Below are 22,130 nucleotides of genomic sequence, written 5' to 3'. Positions count from 1 at the left end.
GCCTTCCTCAGCAAAGCCCCTCCTGAGGACCCCTCCAGACCTCAGGATCAAGGCCCTCACAGAGTCCTGGACCTGCCCGCTGCCCCTCAGGCCCAGCATGGGGCTGAGGGGGCTTAGTCCAAGAGACTGACCTTGCTGTGGTTCTCAGGTGGAGAGTGGCAGTGGGAGGCATTCTGAGTGGGCACCATGATTGGTGGGGGGAGCTATCGGCTTCAAATGTCTTGTGCCAGGATGTTTCTACCATCCCCTAGAACAGAGAATTGTTCTTTACAAGATACCCACCACATCCATAGGATATTCTGGGAGTGGGGGGACCTCGGGTGGGCCTGCCTTCCACTCACAGACCTCTCCCCCACTTCTTCCAGCACCGGTCCACCGTGGCCTCCTGCATGCACAGGCAGGAGACAGTGGACTGCCTGAAGAAGTTCAACGCCAGGAGAAAACTGAAGGTAACCACCGGTCCTCATCCTCCATGCCCACAGACAAGGGAATAGGTTGGCCTGGGTCTGCACAGAGGCTAAGAGGCCCTTTCACTAGTTCTTTCCTTCACTGACTCAACGAGCGTTATTGACCGCCGGCTGTCTGGGCTGGGCAGTGAGCGGTGGCGAGGACAGACCAGTGACCAGGACTTTACGGGGCAGTGGTGAGTGCTGTGACCGCCTGCCCTGAGGCTGTGGGGATCCATAGAGGGGCCAAAGAGGGGAACAGATCTGCATGGACTAGGGAAGGATCCCAGAAGCCTTTCTGGGCAAGTGGCATTTGATCTGAGATCCCGAAGGATAAGCAGGTATTAACAGTGTAAAGTCAGACGGGGCAGGTGTTCTAGACACAGAGAATAGCCTGTGCAGAAGTCTAGAAGCATGAGCTTGACCCCTTAGGGGGACAGCAAGTGTTTCAGTGGGGCAGGGAGAGGTTTCCAGGGATGATATGTGACCACGGTAGGTGTGAGAGACCGCAGCTGCCAACCGCTGGAAAGGAACGGCCAAGGGACTTGACAGGGGCTGTGCCCTGAGGAAGTCACAGTGTGCCCGAGGTGAGCCCCGAGCTGCCGGCCTCTCAGCAGGTCTGTGTGTTCTCAGGGCTGTGACAGGTCCTGTCCTAGAGCTTGCCGGGGGCCCTGTGAGCAGGTAGGAAGGATGACCGAGGGGCCCCCAGCTGGTTGGAACAGAGAAGCCACCAGCATGCTGAGTGACAGATGCTGAGGCCCTGGTTCCTTGAGAACTTCCTCACCAGCTGCCCCCAGGTGGCTCAGGGCAGGGACATGGGCCAAGGGGTGGTGGTGAGCATGATGCCAGGGGAGCTGAGTCTCACCCCCAGCCCCAAGTGGGAGCTGTCATAGATGTAGTCTCAAAATGTCAGAATCAGGGAGTCTTAAAATCATGGACCGCTGGACTCAGAGAATCTGAATTGGCCATTGGTCTCCAGCCCCCTTATTGATAGAGGAGGGTTTTTCCTCATAAATCCAAGGTTCTGAGTCCAGGAACTACAGAGAGGGGGATGAGCCAGTAATAGAGTGAGGAGCTTTGTGTCCAGGAAGAATATGGAGACAGAGAGAGCTGAGGGGTGCAGAGTCTAGTGTCCTTGGCCCAGCAGGAAACTTCCTTGGCCTTTAGGAACCTCCCCTGACAGGTGTCCCCGAGCACATCCACCAGCTCTGGCCAGGCCGGTGGGATCTATTAATATCTGCTCCTTGGATGGCCCTATCCCCTGAGCAGTGCCAGCTAAGGCCTAGCTCACCTCTGCCTCACCCTTCTCCCGGGAGGCGGGGATGGTCTTGGGGCTGTGGGGTGGAAGAAATGGAGGGCAAGGAGCTTCAGAAGGTTTTTGTGTCTGAATGGAGCCTCTTCCTCTCCTTCCCCACCCTCTCCCGTCTCTGTCTCTCCTCTCCCCTCACCTCTGGCCTCCTCTCCCCCAAACTGCCTTCTCTTCTCTGTTGCAGGGAGCCATCCTCACCACTATGCTGGCCACCAGGAACTTCTCTGGTAGGTGGTAGGACCAAGGATTCATCCTCATACAAGTCCTGCAGGAGGTGGGGGCATTGTTGGATGGGGTATCTGGGTGCCCTCAGGCCAGATGGGGGCTGTAGAGGACTGTGACTAAGGGCTTAGCTCACCTGATACCACCTGCAGAAGTGGTAAAGGTCAAAGGTCATCAAGCCAAGGACCCACTAGGAAGGGTTAGAAGTTAACCCTTACCTCCCCTACCTCACAGCAGTGCTGGGTTCTCAGGCTGGACCAGCTTGGGGGAGGCCTCCCATATGTCAGGGTCTAGGTGTGGGAGGGACTGAGCCAGGCCCAGGGAGAGCGGCATTCCTGTTCCCCACAGTTACCAAGCAGTTCCCATGCTTTCACTCATGTGGCCTTTGTGTCAAGGCGGTTGCCACCCCTGTTCTCTGAATGAGGAAGCAGAGGTTCAGGGAGGTCAACTCTGACACACCCTAGGTCACGCTGCTAAAGGGAGCTTTCAGGGCAGGTGTGACCAGTCCAGAGCACATGCCCTTACCAGGCTGAATCACCAAGGAGTCCAGGGTAGGAGCCTTTGGCCTTGGTCAAAGCCAGGCTGGTTAAGGCAGGGAAGACCCAGTGACCTGCGGCATGTGGCCCCAAAGAGAGAAGGGGAAGGGATTAGCATCAGGGCTTAGCAAGAAGCTCCCCTTGGCATGTGGGAGAGTGCCGTGGCCAGCGCCCGCCAGAGGCTTCTCCCTGGGGAGCCCAGGATGGCTGACGGGGCAGCTGAGCAGATATAGCAAAGCTCACCCGAGGGGCCCTCTGTCTGGGGCTGGTGCCGGGGCCGGCCAGGGAGGGCTGCTGTGGACAGCTGGCCAGCCCCACCACGAGGGCTCCGCTCTGGGGAGCTGCAGGCCTGGCTTCTCTGAGAGGGCCCACCTGCCCATTTAACCAGCTGGGAGAATGAGACCCAGGCCCGGGAGGGCCCTGGAACTTCAGATTTGGGCTTTCCCCACCACACAGAGCTGCCTTCCCATGCACTCCCCAGACAGGGATCCTGCAGTTCCTTAAACTGAAAGATGAGCCACCCAGGCAGTCAGAGTCTTTTTTTAACAACTGAAGGGCCCCTCGGGCACTCTAGTCCAGAGCTCACAAAATGGAGTGCATAAGTTATTCCCTCTCTCTCCATGTGCTTGAGGGGCCAGCGGGGTTTTAAAAAAATTTTTTTTGGAAGGGGCAAGTGGTGGTCAAGAGTTTCCAGCATTTAAAAACCAGGAGATTTCATAGAAAATCTCCTGAAAATTAGAATGCGTGGCCTCTGGGGACCCTCAGTCCTGTCATAGTGGGCTGGAGTGAGAGGGGGCCCCCTTGGAGGTGTGAGGGGCAAGTCCTCCCCTTGCTTGCTGTGTATCCTGGTCTAGCCCACAAAGTACATGGAGGATGGAACAGCTATTCCTCTCGGCTTTGGGATCTAGAGGTACCCTGCCCCCCACTTGCTTTGCAAGGTGGAAACTTGGCAAGAGGGGAAAAATGCACGAGAGCCTGAGAGGGGTCATCCGTGGGAATGTGAGAATGACTGGGGGGCTGGACCAGCTATGAGTCCCATCTTTCCAAACCTCTGGGGCATCAACGTTCAGTACCACCCCTCCTCCCCAGCTTGCGCTCGTCTGGTGAAGGACTTAGCATGGCTACTGTTTACTGAGCATCTACTGCATACATGTCAAGTGCTGTGTCTCATTTAACTTAAAGCCATTTGCTTGAGATCTGAAGCTGCCAGAAGTCAGGCTGCACAGGGCTAGGCGTTCATGCCTTGTCCTGACGAAGGAAGGAAATAGGAAATGCCAGGTGAGGTCTCCTTGGGAGTCGTTGCTCTGCTTTTCCTGGCCGCTAGGGAGATGGCCAGCCCCAGCGCAGAGCTCTAGAGTTTGAGGATGGGGAGGCCTCTTCAGGGAATGGGTGCTCTAGCTGGGGTGGGTCCCAGAGGAGCAGGGAGTTGGAGGTGGGGGGGATCTACTTCTTATCACCGGCAAAATGCAGCTCGCAGCTGTCCAGAGTGAGTAGGCAGGGCTGACACATGACCTCCGCAGCAGCATGGGGCTAAAATTAGAGCCGGCCGGGGAGGGGAGGGAGCGTCCAGCCCTGGGCTGGGGAGCCGGGCCTCCGGGTTGGCCACCACCAGCACGAGTGGTGACCGGGATCTGGAGGGAATCCCCAGACTGAAAGCGCTCCCACGGTCTGGGGCACAGTGGGCACCTCCTCAACCCATGGAGCCAGAGGGTCACGCCTGACACTGCTGAGAACCGGGGGGAGCCCAGGCCCACCCCTACGCGGTGGGCCACCGGCAGTCCCCAGGCCAGCCAGCAAGGAAGAAGAGCAAGAGGAGGAGGTCTCCTCACGCAGCTGCTGCGGCTCTGTGTCCTCTGCGGCCTGTGGATGTTGCTCTTCCTCGCGCTGTGGGCCCTGGTGCCCTGCCTGGTGTTGATAACCCTCTACTTTTTCTCCTCTGCAGGCGGGAAGAGTGGAGGAAACAAGAAGAACGATGGTGTGAAGGTAAGCCCCAGCCAGCCCAGCAGGGCCTGCCTCCGGCTTGCAGGGCCCGGCTTGCAGGGCTGGGGTGAGAGCCAGGCTTGCCGACAGGGTTCTGGGCAGATGCGCTCACCCATGCAGCCTGGGGTCCCCAGACCCAGAGACCTGGGCTTCGGTGCCCACCCTTCCATCAGCATGGATGGGGGCAAGTGGGGGAAGGGAGGGTTGAAAGAGGGTGGGAGAGGCAGGTGGCTTGGGGTTGGGGTGGGCATAAGGGTCAATTAAAGGAGATTTCTGTGATTCTGGAGGACTGGTGAGTGAGAGGTCACAAAGAAGGGACAGAGATGTCATGAGGGGTGACCTCCTTCCCAACTGTGGGCTGGCTGGAATGGGCCCCTGACCCAATGCATGCCCCAGTCCAACCTACAGAGCCTGCAGGGGATGGACAGCCAGTCCTCTCGGCTTTGACATCCAGAGGTACCCACCCCCCTCAAGGCCTGCCGGTTCAGTGCTAAGAATCCCCTCCTCCCATCCCCCTACCCCACCCCACCCCCAACCCAGGCCTGCCCAGTCCCCACCCCTGATGCCCGAGCTGCTTCCCTCCACACCCCACTGACCCATCCCTCCCTCCTCTCTCTTTTCCCTCTGCTCTCTGGGGCCTGGTCCCCTGCTCTCTGCAGCTCCCTCCTCCCCTGCCACTGGCTTGCCTTGTGGGTTCTCCTCTCTTGAGACCCTGCCTTTTTCTGGGCTCAGAGCCCTGCCTGGCCAAGGGCCCCAGGGCTGGTCTATGCCCAGAACACTGGAAGGTGTGGGATGCTGTCCAAACACAGCCACCCAGGTGGTCTGGTGGCTTCATGGCTTGGTTCATAGTGGCATGTAGAGTCTCAGGCCCCTGGCTTTGATCTGCCAGGGGTTGCATGGAGGGGACTGGGCTGTTTGCCTGAAGCCAGGATATGGACCTTCTCTCTGCTCTTAGCCCTCTGAAGGCTTGAGTCTCCCCATAAGTACAGTGGGGAAGCAGGGCGATGTGAACTCCATGATTTCCAAGATTTCAGCTTTAAAAACAAGCAAAAAATCATTTTCTCTTCTCATCTTGGGTGCTTGAGGAATATGTAATTATTTGGTTATCAGTCAAAGCCCATGATTTTCAAATGGAACTCCTTGGAGCCCAAAGCTTCTTGGGAGGCACCTCTGGCAGCAGCTGGAGAGGGACTGAAAAGTGGGAGGCTGAGCAGAGAGGCGGAGGCTTCCTCACCTACTTCAGCCAGAACAGCTCCACGGACCAGCCGTCACAGTGGTTGAGAGAGCCTGGGTGAGCTTAGGGCCCATTATTTGAATCTCTTGAGTCTGTCTTTCTTTGTTCAAGCAACGGGTAGAAAGGGTCTCCCACCTCCCAGAGCTGTTTGTGAGGATGTACTGAGACACTGTGTTTTGAGGACTTAGCACAGTCCTGGCCTGTGAAACCCGCTCATGAGAGGCTAGTCAGTGGTATTATCTTTTCTGCTCTATGTGTTGGACTTTTGGGTAAGGTTTCTTCTGAAGTGTGCTCAAAAAAATATTTGGAAACCACAGATCTAAAGCCAGCCTAATTTAGAAAGTTGACACGCATCCATCCCAGATGCTGTAATGGAATCCAGGATTGAGTTTTGGCTTACCTGCTGTTTGGGGTTACCCACGAGTCACCCCCTCCTCTCCCAATTTGAAAGGGTGATGGAGGGCTGTGCAGTGTGGGTGGGGGGCAGGCACGGAGCAGCCGGGGCTCAATCTGGCCCTTGTGTGTAGACACTGGGGGTGCTGGGTGCCATGGGAAAAATCCTATTTGGGGGATATGGGGCAGAGGCCACAGGTGATGGTGGGCTGAGGCCCATGTAGGAGGAGGAGGAGGAGGAGGAGGAGGGGCCCAGGCAGGGCTGCCGAGGTCTGCTTGGTACTCGGGTGTAACTCTGGCAAACTCTTGGTCAGGGCCTCCCTCAGGCCAGGTGGTGGAATGGAGCTGTAGTCTGGCTCCTCTCCGGTTGTGGCAGGAGGCGGAGGCTGTCTGAGGGCAAGGACATCCTATAGCATGGCAGGGCTCTGGTTGGTCAACGCAGGACCTTCCAGTGGGCACAGCTGAAGAGCATGCCTCTGCTCCCTGTAGTGCAGGACAGAATCCGGGTGACTTTTCAGGGTGGCCTGGATGTGGAGGAAGAGACACACAAAGGTTGTTCCTGGCCCGACCCTTTCTCTGCAGCTCAGCCTTCTCCCCCTGCTTGGGATGAAGGAGGGGGAATGTCTAGTAGGAAGAGAAGAGTGACCCAAGGGGCTTGGCCCAGGATCTGGCTTACAAGATGTTGTTTTCGGAGGTCCATTCATGTTTTTACTCTGACTGAAACCGGACCTCAAGTCAAGAAGCCAGGGTTGTGAGCCTGGGCCCCACTGTTCCCTCCCTTGGGGCTCCGGGTCATCAGTTCCATCATCTGTGCAAAAAGAGAAGAGCTGTTTTCGGGGAGCTGGTGAGGGTCTCCCACCGGGGCAGGCCTGGTGGAGCCACACCATGATGCTGTCTGGTAATCAACATGTGCTCAGCCAAAGTGGGGAATACACAATTCCTCTTCCAACTCGGTCCCTAGAGACAAACCACTGATTCCACCATGAGCTTGGTTGAAGAAGCACTGATTGGTTCCAGCGCTGGAGGAAAAACTGGTTGGTTCAAGATATGACACAATACAGTACTTCATAGGCTTTTAAGGGCTTTTCAAGGCTAATTTTGACCATCGTCCATTTCTACCATCCTTGCCAACCTTAGAACAAGCTTCTCCATGTGGTTCTAAGAGATGTGACTCTACTTCTGGTGACAGCCCACTTTTGAAATGAAACTAACATGCTGGTTGGTGTGGGGTTATTATTAGCTTCATCATCATCTTTATGATTCAGGAAAATTGAGTCTTTCCATTACCAAGAAGCAATGCCCTCCCGTCCCAGCCACTACTGGGCCACTACTTCCATGAAGAGGGGCTGCTGCTCTCACCCCTCAACCCCACTCACTGCCCCGTTGGTGTCCCATCCGTGCGTCATGACCCCAACCCTCCATGTCCCATCCTGTCACTGTATGTCCGAATCTGATGCAGTCTCTGCTCTGTGTTTCCTCCTCGTGTCCCGCCTGGAACCTCCTGGCCCCCACGCCACTCTCGGGTTTCTGCCGACAGCCGAGCTGTGTGGGCCTGTCCCGTCCAACACGCACTGTGCCTGGCCCGGCTCCAGCCAGGAGTGAAGCCGACACTAGGAGGAAAGGAGAGCGGAGGAGATGAGAGGGGAGGGGAGGAGGTACTGGCTGCTGGCTGCGGAAGTCACACCGCCCGGGCCAGCTGGGGCAGGGGCAGGGGCTGTGAGCACTGACACTGGAAAAGCCCAGTGAGCCACCCTGGCTGCCTCTGCAGAGGCCCTCGGTGGAGAGGAAAGGATCTCAGGCTCCTGGACCTTGGAGTCAGAAAGCCCAGAATTAGACCCGAGGACCCTCAGAGAATACCCAGTGCCTCCCCTGGCAAAGGCCTACCTGAAGAGCATCTCAAGTCTCCCTGCTGGTCCCCACACAGAGCAGCTCAGGGAGGAGCCTCCTGGCCTTTCAGATGTAAGTGCTTCCAGGATGAGCCATGAGGAGCCATCAGGCTGTGAGTACCTGAAGACCTAGACAGGGCAGAGGGCCTGCATCAGGGGTTCCAGCTTCTTCATTGCTAGTAGCTATCTGAGCCACCTTGAGCCCCAGTTTCCCACCTGTGCGATGCAAGTGTCAGTCTTGACCTGCAACCTCCTATGAGTGTGAGTCTTTAAGACTCCAAGTTTAGAACTGAAAGAAGAAGAAGAAAAGTTACATGCTCCTTTTTCCTTCCCTTGAGTCCCACAGGTCACATGACAAATCCCTGCAAAGTTAGAATAGGCTGAAGGGAGGACCCTCAGGATTTTTGAGGGCACTTAGGGGACTGGTTCCCACTCCTGTCTCTGCTTTGGAATCACCTGGGAATATCATTTAAAATAAATATGACCAGGCTCTGATGCAGACCTAGTTATCAGACTCCTGAGAGGGGGCCCAGTTATGTATATTTTGGACAAGTTTCTGAGTGAGTATGACACTCAACCAAATAAGGAGTGGGGTCCTTTCAGCAGAGAAACAGGGAGAGCCTGGGAGGAGACACTGAGCCTCGTCTCCAGACCCGAGCATCCTTTTGTCCCTCAAGAGCTTTGGATCCTGGAGGTCTTGGGCAGCTAGTATCTGAGACCCAGGATTTGTCTCCACATCCCAGTTTGGCGTAAGGGGAGCCGTGGTCCAGAAGAGGCTTGGCCTGGAGCTTGGTGGCTGGGTTGTTAAGACCCAGGCAGCTGCGCGTAAGGCCCCAGAACTCCAGGCTGGAGAGGACTGTCCCTGCCGGGTCAGCTGCTGCTGGTGGCCCTGACCTTGTCCCAACACTGGCTGGCCAGGGGCCACAGAGGATGACCCCGAGGCCCATCCTCCTTCCAACCCTCCCCTGTCGTTCGTTCCTCTGCTCCCTGCCGTTTTCACGCTGTGTCTTTTCCTGTCCCATCTCTTCTCCTTGTTTTTCCAGAAAAGAAAGTCCAGTTCCAGCGTTCAGTTAATGGTGAGTGTCTGCCGTCTCCCAAACGCCGGTAAATCCTGGGCCTCGAACCCTCGCTCCTGCCTCCCTCCTGCAGGCTGCAATGGGAACCCGGGGCGGGGAGAGGGGGCTCAGGGCGTGCTTGGTACGTGTGCCTCGTGTGACAATATGTGTGTTGTGTGTGCGTGTTGTTAGTGTGTTTCTGTTGACACCTCCAACTCCATGGCCCAGGCCAGCAGCCTGACAGTAGACCTGGGAACTCCCTTGGAAGCAAAGGTTGATTTGAACCCCATCCCACATCCAGCCCGTGGCTTCTCGCTTCTCCCCACCCTGGCTCTGGGAACTCAGCTCAGGGCTCGGTTTGTGCCAGTTGTGGCCGCTGGGGGGCTTGGTTTGGCCAAAGCCGTGGAGGCCCTTGTTGAGCTTCTGCGAGGCAGCCCAGGGCCTGCCGGTGGCAGAGGAGCCACCAGCTGCTGCCTCTGTCTAGGGGTTCCTGTGGTGGCATGGTGGCCCACGCCCCTCCTCTTCTGACTCCATTGCTGTCTCTCCCTCAGTTGTGTGGTTTTTCTCCCCCTGAAAAGCCCAGGCTCTCTCACACTGGGCCTCCCCCCCTCTCTCTTCCTCCCCTGCCAGTGTGTGTACTCCTTCCCCATCCTGTGGCCACCATGTGCCTCTCTGCCCTCCACACCCCCTCTCTGCTCCCTCCAGCAGACAGGGCTCGGGACAGCCCACCCCCACCGCCCCACCCAGCCCTCCCAGAAAGGCCAGGGCTCTCGCGCATCCACCCCTTTCCTTCTCACCCCGCTCCCCGCCACCAGCCGCCTGCTGAGTTGGGCCCGTCCCCTCCTTAGGCTCGGAAGGCTGATGGGATTTTTCAGTGCAGCATCTGGACGGCAGAGCCGATGAGGCTTACGGAAACGGGGCCGCAGCATCGGGCAGCTGGGGCAGCCCCCAGCTGACCCCACCTCTTTCTGCTTAGCAAGTGGGCCTCACCACCTCCCATCTTCTCTTTGGCAGGAATCTTCAGAGAGCACCAATACCACCATTGAGGATGAAGACACCAAAGGTAGGAGGGGTCTTGCCTTCAGCATCAGGGCTCCCAGGCCTCCTGGTGGGCCCCCTTCACTGACAGTCTCCTGCCTGGAGGGGCCCCTAGGCCAACTTTGTGTCCCATTTCTCTATAGAGAGCCTTACTTTGCTCCCTATAGGCTGGGTACATCGTGGGGCAGCGTTTCCCCGTATGGCGTGCCTGGCCCACTAGTGGCATCTGGATGGACTTCTCTTATGGCAGCAGTTATGTGTTGACTTTAACATGTATTAAATTAATTCAACATGAAAAAAATTAACATAGTCAAGTCATAAATGTAGTAGTATACATTTTCCTTTAAGTGTTTTTGAAATTTTTTAAAAAGATGAGTTGATTTTAAAAACTTGAAGTAAAGGAAGGGAAAGCAGAAATGTAGAAAGTTCAACAAACTGGAATATGGAAAACACTGCTTAAGACCAACCCAAGGACTTCTCTGGTGGTCCAGTGGTTAGGACCCTGCACTTCCAGTGCAGGGGGCACAGGTTCAATCTCTGGTTGGGGAAGTTCCGCATACTACTTCAGCATGGCCAGAGAAAAAAAAAAAAAGACCAACCTAAAATGCAGGGGCTATTGTAGCCAGTGACTAATAGTCTTCACCAGCACTCAGATGGAAGGGGGAGCAAGACCCCAGATAAATGTGATTTGATAGTAAGAGAGGAAATAATAGAATGGCAACAGGAATAATGGCTGTCTTTTATGGGGCACTTGCTGTGGGCTAGACATGTTTCAAATGCTTGATATTCAACCTAGGCTTTACAACAAGCCTAGGAAGTAGGTACTGTGATTAACCCCATTCAACAGTCCAGAACCTGAGGGGTTGAGTAAATTTGCCCAAAGTCCCAGAGGTCATTAAGGGTACAGTTAGGATATGAACCTAGGCAGTGCACCTCCAGGGCCTGGCCTGTAACCTTGGCTGGGGAGGCCTTGCTGGGTGGAAAGTGTGCTTGGAGCTTAGAGGAGGGAGGGTGCATGCTGACATCTGCACCAAGTCCTTGGATGAGTTAGTGCTGGCCTGCTCTTCTGCCTGTACCTGGCCCTCCTTATTGCCCCGGGACAGGGAGACCCGGCAAGGCTGGGGGTCCTCACACTCGGGCATGTGGCCAAGATGCCTGGGGAGTCTCTGAGATCTAGAAAAACAGCACTGACCTGGAGAGACCACAGTGGTGCCAGTCGAGATATTTTCAATTTAGAAGACTTGCTTCTAAAAGAATACGGTCATGAGGAAAAGAGTGTTTTCTTATGTAATACATATTCTGCACCGTTGCCAGTCAGGCTGATTTAAGGCAGTTTTGACACGCTGAACACTGTGACTGCCTCCTGACTCTACCAGGATGTTTGGAAGAGTGGTCCCACCCTGTGTGTATCCGACTCTGGTCATTCCCAGCTGGGAGTGGGGTGGGGTGGGGGGCGGTCACTCCATCACCATTGCCTGGTGCCAGAGCAAATCAAGCTTCTACCATGGCACTCGGGACAGCCTTCAGAATGCATTATCTTGAAGAATTCTTTGGGATCAGGCCAGCATTCTCAGCCCCTTGAGCATTTATAACCATATTCCTGGCCCTGCTCGTGTGGATCCTGATTCCATAGGTTTGTGGTGGGGCAATAGAGGGTGTGTCTGAGACACTGGCTGTATTTGAGGCTCCCTGTCCCAGTGGTAAGAGTTGAGTGCTGGGTGTTTTGAGGAGACTGGTTCTGGCCTCATAATCCTGGTCTCAGAGCAGACAGGGTCTGTGGAGGCAAATGAGCTCTGTGATTGTTCACTGGAGTCTATTTGCTGGGTGACTTTAGGCAACTTACTAAACCTCTCTGAGTCCCTGTTTCCTTAACTATAAAGAGATGATGATAACAGTACCAAGCTCAGAGGACTGCTGTGCAAATGAAACAAGAGGCTGTGTCTAAAGTGCTTACACGGTGCTTGGCATATGGTCACTGTTTAATAAATCTTAATTTCTTTTCTTTCAAACTGGAGCTTATGGTTGAATGACTGGAAGCCATACAGTATTTTCCTGGAGCACCGGTTTTACTCAAAGATTACTTTAAGATAAATATTTATATGTTAAACAGACAGAGAAATGTTTGAAATAGAATGTAAAGTTTGTGTGCACTATTAATGTAATGTGCAATGTGCAACGTGACCCGTTAAAGACATTTTCCACCTGGAGTAATGGCTCTGGGTTGTATCCCTAAGGCCTGACATTTACAATCATTATCTTCTGCTTTAGAGCTATCAGGATGGGAACATTTGTGAAGTCTTGAATTTTAGTTCATTTGGGTCCCTTTTAAAGAGGGGAGGAATAAGTTGCCCTGGTGGTCCAGTGGTTAAGACTCCGCGCTTCCACTGCTGGGGGCATAGGTTTGATCTCTGGTTGGGGAACTAAGATCTCACATGCCTATAGCACGGCCAAAAATAAATAAATAAAATAAAAAGAGGGAGGCTGAAGCCCAGAGAAGAGAAAAGGCATGTCAGTGTTATTAATGGTAGGACTTGGAGCCCATTCCCTGCCTCAGTTTCCATACATGTAAAGGGCCATGTCTGCTGGAAGAGATGCTGGCCCATCCAGGAGCTTCTCCCACTGTTTGGCAGGAGAGAGGAGCCCTGAACCTCCCCCAGGTTCTTCAGGCCTCAGAGAAAATTTCCAGAGAACCATTTTCTGGTGTTAATTTGTTAAGTCTTCTTACTAAGTGAGAATAGCAGCTGGTAGGGTGGATTCTAACCTAACATTAAAGTTAATTAGAAATGTCATCCTCCAGGGAACATTTCCCCCAGAGCAAAGAAGGGGACATGAATATTTCAGAGCCCCTCAGGCTGATACACAGGCCTCTCCCTCTCCGAGCTGCACTGGGCTCTGCTAGGCTTCCTCCCCACCGCCCTTCTCCTGGCCAGCTCCTTGAAAACTCCGTTTCTTTTCCAAAGAGCTGCCTCCAAATCTGGGCAGAGACATTCTGGGAAATATTAGCTGGGAATGCTGATCTCATCTCACCCGCCGCATGCTGTGTGACCTTGAGAGAGTGTCTTAACCTCTCTGGGGCTTCAGCTTCCCCAGCTATGAGGGAACACTCTTGGTTGTCTGGGTGAATGCCTAGAAGATTAAAAATGCCAGAGTTGCTACTGAGCAGATGCTGGATGAATCTTTCATAGAGCAGTGGGTCTGCTGAGGGCATGGGAGGGGCTCAGAACAAGAGTGAAATTCTCCAGATCTAAGGAGCACCAGAGCCCCAGATCTTTGGTCCCAGAGAGTGAAGTGAGGGAGATTCCTGCCTGCCAGGCTTTAACCGTTGGCAAACTTGGTGTCCTATGTGGGTGAAGGCCAAGTTAGGCATTTGGGCTAACGTGTCTCGGGCTACATTAATAGAGGTATAGTGTACAGAAATGGGGAGGGGATAAAGAGTGCTACCCTAGGCCTTAGATTCTGCAATATTCAAGCTACATCTAGGACTGTGTGCTCATACTCACAGAAGCATCTAACAGCTTAAGTACCCCAGAAGAGTAGATAGCCAGCTTGAGTGAGATCCTGCAAATCACATGCTGGAAGCTTTCAGCCCTGAGAAGAAAAGGCTGGTAGGTGGAAGGCATAAAGTCTGGGATATCAGGTGCACAGTGCAGGGCCCCAGTAACTAAGGGGCTTCTAGGGGGAAATTTCAACTTAAAAGAAGGACATGGGTGCAAATGGAAGAAACTCTCCAGCAGTGTGGTGGCCTCTCAGGCAGGCTGCAAGCCCCAAAGCTTCAACCAAAACTGAAGCATCATGTATCAGGCTGCTGGGAAGCGTCCCGGCCTGGCTAGAGGCTGTCCTCAGGGGGAACTTCCAATTCAGAGCTTTCCACTGGGGATAATCACAGCTCTCAGTTATGGAGCGCCGGGCACTGCTCTCAAGGCTTTACATAATGCATCATTATTTACATAAATGACTTGATATAAAGGGCTTGGAACAGTAGCTGGTTCTGAGTGAGGACCATATGTGTGTTAGTTATTTTTGTTGATATATTCTTAACTCAACCCTCAGAACCACCCTATGAGGTAAGTACTATTAGTAGCTCCATTATACATATGGGAAACTGAGGCAGGGGGAAATAGCTTGCCCAAGGGCACACAGTTATTGAGTAGTAGAGCTGGGGTCTGGCTGCAGAATCCATGCCCGTGACTGCTTGGCTAGTCTTTCTGACATGCTGGGGAGAAGCAGCCCACAGGAGACCGGGTGTTAAGCAGAAGCTCATGGAGTGTCAAGCGGGAAGGGTACGTAAAGCCATGCGAACAAGACAGGGGGAGGGGCTCGGGCCCCAGGGCCCGCCAGGAGCCTGAGAATTTGCCCTGGGTGGTCACCATGATTCCACATGGGAGCAGCTGGAATGAGGTATCTCCTGATAGAGGTGCATTTCTCTCCATCCTCAGTCTCTAGCTTGACCAGGAGACTGGGTTGTTGGGCTCCAAGGGACAGAGGCCACTAGGCAACTTGGGCAGTTCCAGGGAACAGGGCAAAGACAGCAGCCCCAGACCCTGATTTGGTTTATCCACTCATGCATTCATGCTGCCTATCTCAATGCCAGGCAAGACCCCAGGGTCACCCGGCAGAGCTCATGGTCTAAGACACTTATTCCCAGTCCTGGTGATTCTTAGCGGAGCCAGGAGATAAAGACTGTGTGGCTCACTGTGGTGGCTGACACTGGAGATGGTAACTTCCAAGATGGTTACATCTACTGAGCGCTTACCACGTGCCAAGAGCTCTGCTGGGCATCGGGCCCTGCCCTGAGCGGCACATGGCGGGGCAGAGATGGTGATGATGGCTTTGTTGCTGCGCAGACACCGGAGCAGACCATTTCACCTGTCGCCTCCAGTGTGGCTGGAGCTCATCTCGGAATGGGGAATGAGCAGCATAGGAAGCTGTGCTGGGAGGCTTCAAGCTCTAAGGCTTGAGCACTAGCACGCTCCCTCGCTCTGCAATGAATGTCTGCAGAGCCAGGCCTACTCCAGGGGCCAGTGAACCTTTGCAGTGCTCATATTAAATATTTGAGTTGGGGAAGAGACAGCCCATGGGCACAACATGACAGGGAATGTGTTGGAGCTCCCGGGTTCTGGGAAAGGCCCTGCGCTGGGAGCCAGACAGCACACCCGGGATGTTCTGTGTCCTTGGGCAGGCCACACCTCTTACCAGGCTTCTGTTTCCCCAATAGCTGGATAAGGAGGCTGAGTCTCTGGTCTCCAAGGTTCTTGCAGCTTGGGTGCTCTGTGATTTTGTGTGCTTTGGGCCTGAGGTGAGCTCCCCAGTGTGAGGTGGGGCAGGGTGGCCCCTGCAGTTGGTAAGGAAAAGGGCAGGCAGGGTCAAGGGCTCTGACAGGAGCAGTCTCCTTCCCATGCTCCCAGCCTGAGAGATGGGCAGTATGTCCACCCGTCTCACGTAAGGTTGCTCTGGCCAGCCAGCTCACTGACCAGGTTTGAGGCCAAGCTTGAGCCTGGGGAAGAAGGGGAGGCCCCAAGAAACTGAGTGAGGCTTCTGGGAGGACCGCCCTGCTGGGAGCCAGGACATTTGACTTCCAGTTCCTTCATTGCCGAGGCTTGGTCTCTTCATGTATCAAATGCGAGGAAACTGGCCTTGGCTCCCCCTACCCCCAGGCCATGAGGAGCAGATGCAACAGTGCATGTGGGAGGATATAGGAAGTGGTACTTATGGTGTGTACCTTTTATGCGCCAGGCTCTGGTCCAAGTGCCTTGGGCACATCATCTCATCCCATAGTCATAACAACTCTGGGATGAGGGCATTATTGTCTCCATATGATGGATGAGAAAACAACTTTGTGGCCCATGGCTACACAGCTAATAAGGACCCAGGCTGGGATTTAGATGAAGGTTGTCTGATACTGAAGCCCAGGTTCATTACACCACTTGTTCAGCACTGAATGTATGAGAGGTGATAGCATCCTGATTTTACAGATGGGAAAGCTAGGGCACAGAACATCACACACCTAATAAGAAGATTGATATCTAATCCTCTACCAGAAAGCAGCTGTTTGTGGTGTTTCAGTGGCAGACAGGGGAGGCCAGGTATCAGTAACTGGGATTCATTATGCCTGGAAAGTTCTGGAAAGCTCAGTGCCTGATTCTTGTAGGTATGCAAATGGAATAAAAACTCACCCAGACCTAAGGGATAAATAAGCCCTAAGCCCTTCCTTAGTGGCCCCAGTTTGGACCACAGGGGAACCTCTGTTTTTTGGCTGCTGGTGGTGATCATCAAGGTAACCTTGCTTGGATTCAGGTGGCAAAACAAGGTGATGGAGAAGTGTATTTTGGAGTCAAGATGTGGGTTCAAATCAGACCTAGATCCAGAACCATGCTTGCTCTCTGGAAACAGAGGCTGCCAACTAAGACACAGGCTCTACCCTTTGTGGTTGAGGGGAATTTCACACCCTTCCACCCTTCTGGGCCTGTTTCTTCTTCCATGAAATGGGAGTGATGACACCCAGGGACAGTGTGGGGACAACCGAGACAATGTGAGGCCCTCAGGGCAGGGGCTGGCGCGTGCGGAGGGCTCAGGATGCGGGGGCTGGCACCACATCTCCGTCACGATCACTGTTATTTCCCTGTGTCCCCTCCTGCCTTACAGTGCGGAAACAAGAAATCATAAAAGTGACAGAGCAGCTGATTGAAGCCATAAGCAATGGAGATTTTGAGTCCTACACGTGAGTTGGCTGGGTGCATCCTGCATGTCCTGCCTGAATCAAGGGGCGCTGATGGCTAACGTTGGGGGGTCTTTGTCTCTGACCCTCATTCACTCACACTGCATGTGCCATGAATCAGGCTGAACTCATTAAGTCTGGTGTGCCTTCAGACTTTATGCTTTCATAATGAAGCTTTTTGCTCACAGTACTTGTCTATATCTCAGTCCTGCTCCTCTGCCTGCTCCTATCTTGTTGTTTAGGAAGAATTCCAACAAAACTCTTTTCCTTCCCCAAGGAAAGAGGGGGTGGCTTCCACTGCAACATGGGCCTCCTCAGGCGATAAGCTGGGAAGGAGGGGAGGGAGGCAGGCCCTTCCTCAGTCCTGCTATGTGGGCCTTGGCCGCACTGGACTTCCTCTGACCTCAGATGAGCAGGAGCAGGCAGGAAACCAAACTTCAGTGAGCACACGGGGAGCAAAAGAACTGCAAAAAGCAATTCTGAGCCATCCAGGGATAAAGCAGAGTGCACAAAAATAGCATGATATGAAACAAATGATATGAGACATTCCCTACACACCTGGGCCAGCCCTTGAAGTGACCAGTGTACAAAGACTGGGCTGGAGCGCCCCCTGGTGGCCATCTTCAGCCTTGCTGGTCGAGGCCAGCAAGGACCTCAGTGGGCCCCCAGAGAGCCAGGATTCTGGGCTGAGGCCTCAACGTCTTGGCCAGGGCTGACAAGGCCTGGGTCCGAAGCCCCCACCTGTGCTTTTTGGTGGACAAAAGCTGCCAACTAAGGGCAGAACGACCCTTGCCTCGGGTGAAGTAGGAATGACCTGGGTGGGCTTTGCTCCTTGGGCAGCCTGATCCTGGTTACTGCTATGCCCAGGAGTTGAGAAGTTTATCTGTCAAAGGCTGGGCAGGCCAGGTGCATCCTGATCGTGGGAGGGTTTCAGCAGCAGCGGGTGACAAAGCCCCAGCAATCTGCTGATTATCTCTGGAGAAACAAGGACCTTGGAAGGTGCAGGTGTGAGACGGAGGCCGCATGTACACGTGAGTGTGATGTACCTATGCACATGTAACATGCACGTTTGTGACTGCGTGCATAAGGGGTGTGCATGGGTGTGTGTGCATGTGTGCCCCTGAGGGTTGCATAAGAACATGGAAATGTGCTCTTGAACAGATTTTGCACCTGGCCCTGGAAAGAATTAAGTCAGTGTTGAGAGAGCCTGAGAGTGACTCTGAGGACACAGCTATAGGGAGGGAGGGAAGGAGAGGTGTCTCCTGTTGACCCCAAACCCCCCAAGTCTTCCACCTCTGCAATATCACTTCCTCTGTAGCCTAGGTTTTGACCCCTTGCTATGACCTCTGGGGCCTGTGGTGCTGAGTCTGACTGACCCTGTGTCACCCTGGATAAGCCCCTTCGTCTCTGCGAGCCTATTTCCCTACATGTACAATGGAACGGGAGCAGATGGTTTCTGAGTCCCTTCAGAGGCCCAGAGACCTCCTGCAGAGGGGTTCCTTGGAGAGAGTGAGGGGGTGCTTAGTCTTCCAGATGGTCAGGGCTCAAAGCCCTGCCTTAGAGGACTCTGGATCTGGAAGGATCCTGGGAATCCCACACGATCTGAGAACAACCCCGCTGGCCAATCCGTCAGGAGAAGCTGAGGTTCTGAGTGGAGAAGCGAGTTGTCTGGAGTCACACAGACAGAGTGGTTAGGGCAGAACAAGGGCAGGGCACCCTGCACTCACCACAGCTCCGGCTCACCGAGGCTGGGCCCTCCGCCGTTGTCTTCAGCCCCTCCCTAGGTTGGGATCTTTGCTTCTCCTGGGGCACTTTCTGTCCCTGGCTTCACTGTCATTGTCACAGGGGTCCACGTTGTGTCATAGAAGATCTCAGAGACCTAGGGATGGGGGAGACAGTTTTTTCCTTCCTCCATCTGGCTATTAGGGTCTCTCAAAAAGCACACCAGAGTGGGAGCCCTGAGCTGAAAATACACAGCAGAGGGCCCGCTCAGCCACGCCCCGGGCTCCTTCCTCCCTGGCGTCGCTTCTTGGACTGCAATTTTCCTCATTTTACAGAAGAGGGACCTGGGGCTCCCAGAGGACGCTGCTGCCAACAATAGGACATCTCTGTTTAATGTAGCAAAACGCACTCCCTCCAGGGACACACCTGCTTGGTGAACAGAAGTCAATTTAAAGTGAAGGAAAAGGTCCCCCTGCCCAAGGAAGACAAATTAGGAAAGCCCCCTCTGGATGCATCTGCTGCCTGAGGTGGGGGGTGTGATGTAATCTGGAGAGTTGTATACAGACTGGGTTATCCCCACTGGCATCTTGGTATGGCCCTCTTGCTCAGAGATGTTAAGCCATTGCTGGGGGCAGGGGGGTGCAGTGGTGGTCTCATGACGTGTAAGAGGCAGAGCCATGGTTTGGAACCAGGCTTCCCAGTTCCCAGTAGCACCTGCCAGTCAGCAGTGTCCACACTGTACCTGTCCCAGCCCTGTCCCCTCCACAGCCTCATTGATCCTATGAGGTGGGTGCAGTCACTTTTGATTTCACAGGCTCACCTTCCTGGGGTCCAGGCTCCTGGAATTAGAGGGGGCACCCGAGAGGCCACCCCAGCCCATCTTTCCTCTGACTTCCTCCCCCCAGGAAAATGTGTGACCCTGGGATGACGGCCTTCGAACCCGAGGCCCTGGGGAACCTGGTCGAGGGCCTGGACTTCCATCGATTCTATTTTGAAAACCGTGAGCAATCCCTTCCCTCTGGGCTGCCTGTTGTCTGCTCTGTTCGGCGTCCTGCCAGATGGCACAGCAGGGTGACGGGCAGGGCCCCCGGGGCGGCCAGGAGCCAGTGAAGAGGAACAGCCCGCGTGGACAGGGCTTGGTACCACCTTGGTTCTCTCTCCGAACCGGGCCTGTCCAACCGCTGTGGCTGCGGATGGGGACCTGGATCAGTGTGACAGGCCCTCCCAGCCCTCACCTGCCCATGACCCTGGGAGAGCCTGGGGAGACCTGTATTCCCTTTCTACAGATAAGGGAGCCCTCCAGGGCCACACCCCCAAGTTACAGTCACCTGAATGCCTGCGGCCACCCCAGCTGACCAGCTGGTTGCAAACTGGTGCGTAGGTTGTCATGCAGGTGCCCCGATGGGTGGGCATGGAAACGCGCTCGTAGGTGAGAAGAGGGGACCAAGCTCACACTGCTGTGCCCTGCCTGTTTGTCTAGGTCTCTGTCCGCATGTCTGTCCTTCCCGGGCCTCTCCTTTGCAGGAGAGACCCTGGCAGCTTTGCAACCCGGGGCTGGCAGGGGGCTGAGGCTGGGCCTGACCTCGGGCGCTTTCTGCCTGCGTCTGTGTCTCGCCTTGGCCAGGGGTCAGACAGGGATAAACCAATGTACTCGCAGGTTAGACTCATGTAGCTTAGGACGCAGAGGGAGGCCCCGAGAAGAGGCACAGCCAAGGTCCCCCAGAGGGAAGCACTGAGGCAACGCTCTCTGGTTTCCTGTGTTTGTGGGCACCCACTGAAAAAGCACTGGTTCACACAGTGAGAAAGTGGGTCCCTTTCTAAATTCTCTTTCAATACATCTGGCTCTGCCAAGAGGAAAGGCTCACTTTAATGTTAGTCTCTCTTAAATACCTACCCACTTTCTTTCTTTCTTTCTTTTTTAGTTCTACCACTTTATTGCTACCAACCCATCTCCCTCCACCCTTGTGCACACATGCTCAGTCATGTAATCCCATGGACTGCAGCCCGCCAGGCTCCTCTGTCCATGGGGATTCTCCAGGCAAGAATACTGGAGTGGGTTGCCATTTCCTTCTCCACCTACCCACTTTCTAACTCACCTCTTTATCAAAAAGAGAGCGGCCTCAGGTCCAGGTGCCTTGCAGGAAAGAGCATGGAGCTAGGATTATATAATTTGATTTCATTTTCATTGGGCTTATTAAAAGTGTATTCTGTAAGACTGGTTACTCATTAATGATTGTTTTAGAAAGTTGTCTTTTAAAGTAAATGTATATACATTAATAAAGTGAATTGATTTAAGGAAATAGTTTCATAAAGTAAGTATGTGCACATGCTAAGTCGCTTCAGTCATGTCCAACTCTTTGCGACCGCATGGACTGTAGCCCACCAGGCCCCTCTGTCTATGGGATTCTCCAGGCAAGAATGCTGGAGTGGGTTGCCATAAAGTATAGGTAGATGGTAAAAATAAAGGTAGTACGTAAGCAACTGAAGTCGGCTCTAGTCCAACTCTTCATTGTACAGAGGGGAAACTGAGGTCCAGAGAGAGGAAGCGACTTGTCCAAAGGACCCAGAACGTTGGTGACAGAACCTGGTCCCGACTGCCTCCAGTGCCTCCTTCCTTCCCTGTGCTCTCCCCTCACCTGGGCACCAGAGCTGGACACTCCTCTCCTGTCTGCCTACAGACTAATGGAATCTTGGAGAGTACAAGGGCTTAAGAGCATCCCCCAAAAGCTATGAAGAAGGAAAGAAGGAAGTTGCATTTTCTTTGACAAATCAAACTCTGCTTTTCCAAGGTTAGCAACAGAGGTAGAGTGTGAAGAGACCTGGCTGGACCCCACAGTCAGTCCCACTCACCCTGGAGCTCTCTGGCTCATCACCAGGGGCACCTCTCTACTGATCTGTCCTCTAGGAGGCGCTGGTTCCCCACAATGAACACCACAATCCCCACAGAGTAGAGATCAGGCTGAGCTGGCTTTTAAGACTCAGGGATGCAAAAGGGGGAGGAGACACGGAAGGCTGTGTAAGCCCTTGGCCTAAACTCTGGCAGTGAGTCCCATCGTAACACTGGCTCCCTGGACTCCGGGCTTGAACACCTGATCACATCAAAAGATCGAAAAGAACAAGACACAAGGTAACTGCCTGCCCTGGGGCAAGTCTCACCCTCCTGCCTGCTTTTTCCTGCTGGAGGACCTGGCCCTTTCTCCCATGCTATCCACGAGGGTAGATGTTGGGAGCATCAGATCCATTCAAGAGATGCCACGCTAGGGTGACCATTGCTTTACAAATGACTCTCAGGACCCCAGCCCTGGTAGACAGCAGTAAGGCCCAGTGCCCTCAATGGTGCTAAATTCTGTCCCTTTGGGGATTGTTCTAGATTGTCCTAATTCAGTCACACCTAGAGACTGACTTCTTTAGGTTCTACTGCATTTCTTTCAGAGACTGGCCCAGCTTTGGACAAGTCCAGTTGCTTCTCTGGACCTCAGTTTCCAGATCTGCTCAATGGAGGCATTGAATTAAACAGTGTTGAGAGCCTCCAACCCCAAATGCTGTTGAGGATGCTCACAGAGGCCTCCTTGCATTTTGTGGGAGGGCCAAGGG

General features: G+C 54.1%; 1 protein-coding gene across 2 annotated transcripts in view; it reads left to right on the top strand.

Moving 5' to 3' along the window:
- CAMK2A (calcium/calmodulin dependent protein kinase II alpha) overlaps positions 1–22,130 on the top strand; it is a 64,259-nt gene that overhangs the window by 37,048 nt on the left and 5,081 nt on the right. Inside the window, exons 11-17 of one of the 2 annotated variants that reach the window (XM_043913280.1) lie at positions 366–449; positions 1,940–1,982; positions 4,456–4,496; positions 9,050–9,082; positions 10,076–10,124; positions 16,742–16,817; positions 19,442–19,536. In XM_043913280.1, coding sequence (XP_043769215.1) covers positions 366–449; positions 1,940–1,982; positions 4,456–4,496; positions 9,050–9,082; positions 10,076–10,124; positions 16,742–16,817; positions 19,442–19,536 — 421 coding nt within the window. The remainder of the gene's footprint in view (positions 1–365; positions 450–1,939; positions 1,983–4,455; positions 4,497–9,049; positions 9,083–10,075; positions 10,125–16,741; positions 16,818–19,441; positions 19,537–22,130) is intronic. The other variant, XM_043913281.1, reaches the window with a different exon arrangement.

The sequence above is a fragment of the Cervus elaphus genome, chromosome 9 (genome assembly GCF_910594005.1).
Source record: "Cervus elaphus chromosome 9, mCerEla1.1, whole genome shotgun sequence".
Lineage (NCBI taxonomy): Eukaryota > Metazoa > Chordata > Mammalia > Artiodactyla > Cervidae > Cervus > Cervus elaphus.
Note: the sequence above shows the minus strand (reverse complement) of the source record. Positions and strands in the feature narration are given on the sequence as shown.